General features: G+C 26.7%; 1 protein-coding gene across 1 annotated transcript; it reads right to left on the bottom strand.

The window, feature by feature from the left end:
- Nucleotides 1–1,913, bottom strand: LOC103485658 (transcription factor MYB54-like). Its single transcript, XM_008443343.3, has 2 exons — nt 1,607–1,913; nt 1–937 (listed from the first exon to the last, which is right to left on the bottom strand). The coding sequence occupies exons 1-2, from the start codon at nt 1,794–1,796 to the stop codon at nt 186–188; spliced, it is 942 nt and encodes a 313-aa protein (XP_008441565.1). The 5' UTR covers nt 1,797–1,913; the 3' UTR covers nt 1–185.
- Nucleotides 1,914–11,550: the final 9,637 nt, after the last annotated feature.

Here is an 11,550-nt window from a genome sequence, read left to right as displayed (position 1 = left end):
TGCATGAAAATCAAAGTCATATCCTTTTATAATACCATCTCACAAGATGAGAAAAGAGTTTATATATATATAATATAAAACTAAAACTAAAAGAAAAATTAACCTATCTTTAATTTTTCACATAGGAGAGGATGAGGATATATATATGAATAAGTAATAAAAAGAAGTAATTTAAAATTAGATGATCAAGAAGAAATTCCAACTCCAAGGAAATCTATGAAGGGGATATTATCCTTGTCCTTAAGAGATTCCTCTTGTTGTAGTACTTGTGGTTGTTGATCATGATTATTATTACGATCATCAGTGTTAGCCATGAACTTCATAAGCGTTGTAGTTGAAGAACTACCAAATTCAAAAACCCCAAAAGGAATTTTACTATTTGGGAAGCAAAATCTAGCTGATGATGATGATGAAGATGAAGAATTAGGATAATAGTTATAATTATAATGAGAGGATGATGATCTATAGAGAATATTATTATTGTCTGAATAACCTTTGAAGCCCTGTCTGAAATTCCAAACCATTCCATCTTTGCTGTTGCTGTTGTTGTTGTTGTTGTAGTCAGAAACAAGAATTGTAGTTGTAAATTGAGGATGATGATGATGATGAAGGTGATGATGATTTGTTGTTGAGGATGAAGATTGTGTTGTTGTAATCTGGTTGTTGTTGTTGTTGAGAATTAAATTTGAAAATTGTTGATAAGTTCTTTTGTTGCCACAAAGTTTTGATTGTTCTCTTTGCTTTCTTGCCATAATAACATGCCAATGATTCTTCACAGCATTATCAGTTCTACCTGGAAATAATCTTGCTATAAGTGACCATTTATTTCCATGTATTCTATGAGCTCCCAATAATCTTTCCTCTTCTTCTTCACTAAATGGCTTTCTGATTATTCTTGGGTCTAGTTGATTAAACCATCTCAATCTACAACTCTTTCCTAACAAAAACAAATTAAACAACAAAAATAATCACCCATATTAATTATCTTATATAGTTCAACTAACATAAACTAACCACGACCATCCTCAAGTTTTCGGTTCAAATCCAACACTTTCGGTATAATAAAATCAGAAAATTTCAAACATGATCAAAAGATTTGTGGTTTTAATCTCTCACTTTAGTTGAGTTCATTCGGAAAAAAAAAATTAAAACAATAAACTGTCAATTTAGTTACCTCTTTATTAACATAAAAAAAAATTAAAGGATTTATAAAATTCAGATAACAAATTTAGAAACTTAACCCTTTTTAAAGACAAAAACCCTTTACTGAATTTACCCTATTTTTTTGTTGTGGGTTTGGTTTAATTTACTTGTTTTAGTTATTTTACCAACTTTATTGGTCCGTACAATTACTCCAAACACACATAAACATCCTCGATCGGTTAAAGAGGGATAAAAACAAAAACAAAAACAAAAATATGATTGAGAAATCAATAGAAATTTGAATTGATCATAAGAACAAATTAGAGATAAACTTTTAAAAAAAAAATTAATGAATTTTTTGTATGTTGAAATATTTAGGCGGAACTTCTTAATTTCAAACCCCCCAAAAAGAGAGAGAGAGAGAGAGAGGGCAGATGGAAAATTTTAGATGAATAAAAAGTACCTGATCTTCCTTGAAGCTTTTCAGCAATGGAATTCCAATTTTGAGCACCATATTGTTCAACCAATTGACGAAGCTTTTCATCTTCAGCAGGTCTCCAATGGCCTCTTGGACAAGAAGCTTTATATTGATCATGATAACCAACATGAAGATTATTGTTATAATTATTGTGATCTCCAGAACTATCCTTCATGATAATTAGCCCAAAATCAAACAGTTAATTATATAATAAGTAGTTGGGAAAAAGAATATATGGAAAGATGAAGAAGAACTAGAAAACCCTAGCCAATGGAAAGAAGAAGAAGAAGAAGAAGAAGAAGAAGAAGAAGAAGAAGAAGAAAAAGAAAAAGATATATATTGTTAAAGAGAGGTTAGGGGAATATATGGAATAATAATAATAATAAAAGAAATGAGTAACAAACAGAGTAATAAAGCAAAGTGGGGTTGGTTTAAGAGACGAAGGGTTGTGGATAGGCAGTCACTTTTGTTGCTTTCACACGACATTTTTTATTTTTTATTTTTCTTTACTTCTCATTTTTATATATTTATGCTCTTTTTTTTTCCATACTCCGTCCTCAAGATGTGATTGACAGTTCAAATGCAACCTATGATTTTGAAAATTGTAACAGTATTTTGAATTTATGTTTTTAGCCATTGTTACGAATTTACGCAGTAAGATTCATCTTAAATTCATTTAATTTCGTTGAGGTGATCTCGTTTAATTGATTTTTTTTCATGTTAGTTTCTAAGTTTTAGGTCTAGTTTTTTAAAATTATCACAAGGCGAGAAAGATATGTGGGTACATCTAAATATCTCAACTAGGTTTAGTGTTTAGGGTTTAGACTAGTTTCTATCTAGTCTCTAAGTTTTAAAATGATTATATTTTTTTATTTATTTATTAAGTTTCGAACTTGATTTTAATTTTAAGTTATTTCCTAGATTTCAAAATATTACAATTTTATCTTTGACATTTAAGTTTTTTGTTTCAATTTGATTCCTAAGTTTCAAATCATAACCGATATTCACCTTCAATCTTCAATTTTAGCGTCTATTAATTTAAGTTTCAATAATTTTTTAATTACTATTTAAAATGAGTTTAAATTTTCACTTTATAATTATTTTAAATTATCTCAATGACGTTAACATCATCAAAGCATAAACCTAAGTTAGTTGAGTGAAAATTTTTCACTACCAAAATATTAGTGAAAAATCAAATAAAAAAGTGAATCTTGAAACCTAAAGATCAAATTAAAAACAAAACTCAAATCTAAAAAATAAATTTGTGACATTTCAAAAGCTACCTGTTATATCAAAACCAAACTCAAAATTTAAAGGTTGAAAACGATAACACTTTGGAAATTTGAAGATTAAATTGAAACTAAACCTTTTTTTTTTTTTTTTTTTTTTTTTTTTCTATTTTATTTTTAATGTTTGTCCGTTTTGTTATCTTATTGTCTCATCGAACTCCTCTTTTCTTTTCTTCTTCACTCTCCCTCTATGGCCTATACACGTTTGCCAAAGAGGGCAGCTTTCGGTTTTTAACTTACAATGACGTCTCTCCTAGTCCAATGACTTCTTTCCTAAATATATAAATCCCTCTTCTTTTTTCTTTTCAACACATTTCTTTAATTCATACATTTTATTTTTCAAACATATCAAATTTAATGTCTTAATTAAACTTTCCTTCCTTTCTTGTTTTTATTATTTTTCATGCATGCATGGTATTATCAGCTGAATATATATAATTTCCAGAATAATTAGCTTATATTTGTTTTATATTTTGGCTCGAACAATATATAAGTTTGTAATTATATGTTTTTGATTTGTCCAATAAACCCTATGTTGTTATCATCATGTGGCGCAGTTGTTTTTGACTATATAATGCAGGTGCACTCTTAAAATGGAGGCAATCTTTATTTAAATTAACCACCCTCGAATTAATTACAACATCCCCATTATGATCACCTTAATTATTATTATATATGTTAAATCATTAATTTCATGACATTTCAGCTTAAAATTACTATTAACGGACTTTTTTTTACTACGAAATTGGTATTTTTTTTAATCCTCTCATTTGTGAAATACTTGAGCTTAAGTTTCTCACGAAATTGAACACCACCACCGCTGAAAACAAAATCAAAAAATGTGAATGGTTAAAAAGTCGATACAAGCATTTATGTGTTATCTACTAACAATAGGTTGATTACATTTACGAATAATAGAAGATATGATACCATATTTTATTTAAAAATATCATCTTATACATATATTCAGACGTTCTAAATAGAGTTAGAGTTTATATATAATCAACCCTTCCGAACACTAGGGCATATCCCAACAAAGTGTTTTGTTCATACAAAATTAGGTTTTGAATATAAGATCATCCATTCGTATATCAAAATTGAGTCTATTTGAGTTTAGTGTCTTTCTATTGAATATCAAATTTAGGGTGGATCATTGAATATTATTATGGGTTTTACCCGTATTGTAATCTTAAGATATTAGATGAACATGAAATTTTATATATCAAAATCAATTAATGAAAAAAAAAAGGAGGAAAAACTAAGCATGTATCTTATAGAAATGATGAAGTTTGTTTAGTGGAGGGTCAAATGATAAAATTAATTTACAGGGAGTAGTAAAAACAACTCCACATTAATTCTAATAATCTCATCTATCTATATGTAAAAAAAGGGTTAGGGAATGGTTTTTAGTTCTTATTAAGCATTACTTAATTAGCAGCTGCTTAATTTGTACCCGAAAACTGACCATAATTTTGTTAAACCGAATGTCTTTGTTATGAAAACAATGACGTACCTTTTCTCTCACCTTCTTAAAACAAACATACACCTAACCTTTTCCAATATATAATCACTTTTTTTTTTTCAATATATCTCTATAATTTTCTATGACAAATATATAAATATTTATTGTATATATGTAGCTTTCTAAAAACATTAAATACTTTGAAACAAAAATCTCTAATCTATAACATATATGTTCATATATATCAAATGATAAGATTCATATACTTATTGTATATGGAGTGATCATATATATTTGACAAATCTTATGGGTTTCTTCATAATATAATCTTATTCTCTTCCACAGGAATTAGATCTATTTTATTAAAGAAATTTTCATGGCAATTACCCAAAGTTCTTGTTCTAAGTAAATTAAAGAAAGCTTAACCTATCATTTGAAGTAAAGTATTGTTTACGTAAATTAATACTACCATTTTATTCCTTATTATTTAGATAATTTACCATCAATTACTATTTTAAGTTAATTGTCAAACTAATTATGCAAGATTAACTGTATTTATTAGCTGTGTGTTTTTGAATGATTCTTAATCTTTTATTTATTTATTCATATATATATATATATATATATATATAATGGATATTGACCTTAATAATATATTTTCAATAGCTAATATATTTATAATTTTTAGTAATCATTTTTAATTATGATTAATGAATTAGAATAAGAAAAATATAGACCACAAATTGAACCTGTTATAACTTTGTTAATATAAGGTGTAGTTTGGATCAGAATAATTCTTATGGGATTTTAGTATAATGTGTGGATTTGTTTCGCATTATTTTACTTTTTTCATAATTAGAACTCATTAACATGGATTTTTTTTTTTAATATTTTGCATCATAATAGAGAATTTTACGCTTAAAAGATGAACAAGGAAAATATAGCCTAAATAATTTTAATAATTTTATATAAATTATTCATTACTGTTAATTTTAATAATTTTTTTTAATATAAATAAGTTATTTAGATTTAATTAATTTCAACTTATATCTTTGCAACTAACATTTTACCTCTTTTATCTTAACTATTTAAGATAAATTATATTGAGATATTTTGTAAGAATATCAAAATCTTGAAACTATTTACCAAATACCATCAAACTCCATCCATCCAATTTATTGAAGTTCTTTTACAATAATTTGTATATGGTTTTTTTCTCTATCTATGACAATTTCTCGATGAATTTATTATTAATTATCAATGTTCTAATTATTTTATTAAATAATTAATTAATATAACACTACATTAAATAATTCTAATTTTAATTAATGATTGCATCAATTGATCTATTGAATCTTGCATCCATTTAAGTAATTATTTATTTGTATGTTTGCATATAATATTGGTAAACTAAATACCTATATTTAACTTTCAAATATTAATTATCTTTAATATCTAAATACATACATTAGTTATATTATATATTTAAGTTTCAAACATACAAATTTCATATGGCTAATATCTACTGAACAATATTTGCAATCCAAATATGCCATAGAAATAGCTATCGAACTATTTTAGATTGAGACATTGTTTTCTTTTATAATATGAAAAGAAAATAAACTATTATGGTTATCTGTTGGACCATTGTTAATTATTACTAGATATTTTGGATTTATTTTTCAAATAACATAATTTTAATATGTATTTCTAAAAATGTTAACATTCAATATTAATTTTTTACAAATATAGCATAAATTTGACTCTTTTTTTTTTTTTTTTTTGTATAAATATACGTGAATATGAAAGTTGGATTTTGATTGTGTTTTCTTTATGAAGTTTTAAATTCTTGTATATTTATAATATGTCATTTTTGGGTATAAATAATTATTGAATTTTAGGTGATTTATTTATGTGAAGAAATTAGGTGAATTGTTGATTGGTTTTTTAAAAAGAAAAAAAAAGAATATTAGAAATTATATAATTAAATTAAAAAATATAATATTAAAAATAAAAAGGTTATTAGTAACAAGATATGGAGTTGTCAAACGAACTATAAGACAGGCAATATCGATACGACTTGTTCTAAATATGTTGACGTGTTAACTAACAAAGGGCTGAAGTAACCCATAAGAATTATTCTTTTTTTTAAAAAAAAAAATCCTAATATTTGTTTATTTATGTTTGTTTAAATTAGCTTCATTTATTAATCTTAATTTGTTAAGTTTTTATAATAAGTGGTTCAATTCTTTATACTTCTATTTGGTGATTGCTTGTTAAATTTTATATAAACAAAATAAAACAGGTTCCGTTTACTTAACCATGATAAATAATAATAATAAAACTAAACTCTAAAGTTTGAAAGAAAAAGTTACGACCTTTTCTTTACCAATATCCCCTTATCATTCATTAAAGGTAAGACTTGTAGTATTCATCCATCTCCAACTAAACTTAATCTAACAACCAACAATGTTTGTAATAATAATATATATCTACATATACATGTATAGCTCAACTAGTTAACATAAAATATATAGCTAAAGTTTAAATTTCACATTTTTTTTTTCTTTTACCCAGGAGAAATTACTTCAGAATACATTAATTTTTGTATCTGTGAACAAAGTTTGTGGGCGTAGTGAATTGAAAACTTATGGTTAATCAATAAGGAATGCTTAAAAATATTGTTTATGGTTGAATAGTTGGGTTTTAAGAAGCTAAGTTTGGTTTAGAATAGGAACAGAAAGTAAAATTTGGAAGTAGTCTTTTGCATGCATGTTGAATAATGCAATACTATGATCATCGTGCATTGGATTGTGATTACGGATAGGGAATCATGATCAGTACGCTGATCAAACAATAGTCATTTTCACCTCCTATTTGTTACTGCAATGTGATATATACATTATCAAACAAACAGTGACAAAACCCACATTCTAGCGATGCTTGCGAACAATTTATTTATCTATTTGATTAAAATTACAAATTCAAACATGATTATCCATGTGATTTGTTGTTAGGGTAAAGTTTAAACATGGAAGGTAAATGGAGCATTATATATTACATATCTTGAAAATCGAAGGATTGTACATATTTTCAAGAGTAATCAACGAAATAAAGCAGAGAGAATGTTGATTTGTATAATACTATATATTGAATAGTTGGCTTCCATTTGAAATACAAAGAACTGCAAAATAAATAGACTCCAACAAATTGGATAAAATATATATATATATATATAAATATAGAAAATAATAAATATGAATAAACCCGATAAACCCTTATTAATTTTAACCAAAAAAAAAAAAAAAACGATGATACGAATATCAAAACTTCGATGGACAAAGGCATTTTGACATTTGAAACATATTTTTTTGAATATGAAGGTGAAAACAGAAAGAATTTCAAATACCCAAAAGTATAAAGAAAAAACATGTTTCCAACCCACCCATTTTATAATTAATCCTTATGTATCAGAGGTCATTTCTATTGAAAAATAAAAGTTAAAATATAATCTTTTAATTTTTTTTTAAGTTTAATGATAATTCTTATACTTTTAGTAAATTTTAAATTTAATCTTTGAAAATAATACGTAAATATAACTTTTAAAAGATTATTGTAAAAGTGTTAATTACAAATAAAAGTAGTAAGAAAATCTATAATAAATAGTAATATGAAGTAAATTTAAAATTTATTTAGAGTCTCAAACTAAAATTAATACTCTAAAACATAACAACCAAAATAATATTTTAACAAAGAAAATTATGTTAAAAGGCTAGCTAGTTCAAATAAAAAGAGATATTTTATCGTCAAAATTAATTTGTTAATATAAACATGATTGAATTAATTTAGACAAAGGTAGATGTGGTAGAACTTGAAATAAAAACTCTAATCAAATTTTGTAAAGTTAAATTACAAATTAATTAATATTAAAACTTGTTTGGTTGTTGATAACTATTTAGTCTTCAATTTTGTTCTTTTTTTTTTTCTTTTTAATTTCTTTTTCTAAGGATATAAAATTACGTGTCAAAGTTATAGTTAAAAATACTAATTAAAGAATAAAGTAAATAAGAAATATTAATGAGATAAAACGGGTTGATTTGACATTAGGGATATTTGAAATTTTATATATATATAGAGAGAGAGAGTAAATTAGAATTGGTATAAAGGAAAGTGACGGTTTAGCTAACCCAAACTTTGTGTAGTGTTTGTTTGCTTTTAAAAGAGATTTCAGTTTGACATTATTCTTTCTGTGTTTCTCTTTTTCTTCACTCATTATATATTTTCACTTTTACCATTTAAATAATTATTATATCTTCTTCTTCTTCTTCTTCTTCTTTTTTCTTTTTTCTTTTTTCCTTTTAATTTCTTTCTCATTCATCATTATCTAATCTGAGGTCTACTGCTCTTACTTCATCAACTTTATCAACTTTATTTCAATTTAATCTTCTCCCACTTCAATTACTATATTATAAGTCCAATTTTATTTCTATTGCTAATTTATTTCATTGTTGTTTTTCATATATGAATTACTCTAATCCTTCTCCTCTTTCACTACCATAAGCAAATGATGGTTGATTCACAACCAAAAAAGAAAACTTCCTCTGGAACTTTTAATTTAAATTTTTGGTTGTAAATCTTAATATATGAATTTTTAATTTATTTCATTATCGTTTCCATTGTTTATTTGTAAATGTTCTACCGAATATATGATATATACTCGTGAGTATATTTGATATGCACTTAAATATAACTTCTTTTTCAACAACTTAATACATATATTAATTTATATTTCTCTATTTTCAAATTTTTCTTAACGATGGAATAGAAACATATATTTATTATGGTTTATTATGGAAAAAGAATATATTTAATATAATATTCTCATTTTCAATTGGAAAATGAGAATATATTTAATATAATTTTTTTCCATTTTCATTTATGGAGAAAATATATATCATTGTACATATGTACATTTATTCTTTGAGTTGTGTCCAAGAATCTTTTCCATCTTCATCTACTCTTCTTTCAATATTCATCTCGTCTAAAATTCATATTGTCGACGACCTATATGACCAATAAAAGAACGACATCGAAAACTTCATCTCATGCCAGACGCTGGGAGCTTTGCCCTACACTCGTCATCTGTTTGCAACCACCCACTAAGAAGGAGAAAAAGAGAGGGAGGAGGAATAAGAAAGAATAAGGGAAGAGGGAGGAAGAAGAAGAAATAATAGGATTTATAAGGGTTTTTTCTATTTAAAAAACATCATATAATGAGCATGAAATCTTAGGATTGTGCATGAGGTAGAGAAAATCAAATTATTAAATTTTCCTTGTTTTACATTTATATATATATAAATTGTCAAGCTCAAAATTGTAAATAACTACTAACATGAATGAAAAAAATTGAAATTCAATAAGCTCTTTTTGTAATAATTGAAAACTTGAAGAATATGGACCTCATTTTAAGGCTCTTTAGACACCAACCCCAAAAGAAAAACACCCTAGACCCAAAATAAGTCTACCAAAAAAGGTTAAGCATGTGTTAGGAGTTCAAAGTTATGTATTTTCATCCCTAACAAAATAGCATAGGGGGACATAATCCGTGACACATATATCCTAAGGAAGGCTGAGAGTGACCCTAGCCAAATATGAAACCGAGCATGTCTTTTTACTAGGAAGGTTATTTAATTATTCTGTGAGGCGATTCCAAACCCTTGAAACAACCTAGGTTAGCTTTCTTTATGTATATATATCATTATAATTTATATAAGTTAACTTGAATCCGACTCTCAAACTCGTTAGATTCCACTCTTTCATTCTCTACCTTAAACATTGGAAAGTGTGAAAAGTTAAGCATCACAATAGTCTGCATGCTTTCTAATTTTGTAGACAATTTTTTCTTTTCACTCAATCTAATTCACTACTATTAATAAGTAAATGTCAGATATATTTCTACTTTAAAATTTGACATCAACAAATGTTGAAGGGTTAATTACAACTATTGAACAAGAAATTTTTGCCAATTAAATCGCGCTGCGTCATCATAGCAAAATTATGATGATTATAATTTGATTGGATTTGGGTAGTAAAGTTTTCTCATATCCAACCCAGTTTAAGCCCTTGATGAAAAATTGAGTCAAAGAAATAATGAGCCTGAACCCTCCAAATAAGTGGGCACAAGTTCGAGCCTACCAAGAAAATAGGATCAAGCCCAAGCCCAACAAGTAAAATGGACCCAAGCCCAAACCTAAAAAGAAAATGGTCCCAAGCCCACCTAAAGCCCATGAAAATTCTTTATAAATAGAGACCTTCTCATTCATTTTGAAGACCTTTGGTTGAAGGAAGAATTGAAACTCTGAAGAATGGAAGCTCTGAAGAATTGAACTCTAAAAAATTGAAGATTCAAACTTCAAAAAAGCTCTCAAAACGTGCAAGTTCTTATCAACATCGAGATCATCATCTTCTGAAAGATTGAAAACTTGGAAAATCAAACTTTCCTTAAAAACCAAAGATAAAAAAGTTCTAAGTCTTAATTTGTATTCGAGATAAAGCATCAAAGGAGTAGATATTAGAGATTGTATCCATTATATCACTCAATATACAAAATCCAATTCCACGTATTACATTTCTTCTAAAATCTCGTGTGAACAGTTTGGCATCCCGAGTGGGACAATCACTACCTTTCATCTCTTTCTTTTTTTGAAAAACATCTGAAGAAATCATGACATCTCAAGACAACACTTCCAAAGCACTAAGCGACATCAGCAAGCAGCTAAATACTCGCAGCTACTCAAGGGAGACTCAATAATCTAAGGATATACCACCTTTTGACATCATAAAGAATATCTGGGAACAAATCTCCGAGCCACAGAAAGGTGCAATTGCAATCAAAGAAAATCTTGTGATTGACGAACACAACTCGTCCCCTGAAAACTCAAATGAGGAGATATGCCTCATCTAAATATAATCTCAGTTATGATGACTAGCGTGGATACAGACGAAGACGAAATGACTGAGATTGAAAAGAATATCAACATGCTCATAAAGGCTGTTGAAGAAAGGGATTATGAGATTGCATCTCTCAAGAATCACATCAAGATTTGTGATGCTATTGAATCAAGTCACAAACATACTGTCAAGAATGACAATATGCTGACAAAGGGAAGACAGTTATG

The sequence above is a fragment of the Cucumis melo genome, chromosome 3, assembly GCF_025177605.1.
Source record: "Cucumis melo cultivar AY chromosome 3, USDA_Cmelo_AY_1.0, whole genome shotgun sequence".
Taxonomy (NCBI): Eukaryota; Viridiplantae; Streptophyta; class Magnoliopsida; order Cucurbitales; family Cucurbitaceae; genus Cucumis; species Cucumis melo.
The sequence above is the reverse complement of the archived record's forward strand: the minus strand, read 5'-3'. Positions and strand labels throughout refer to the sequence as shown.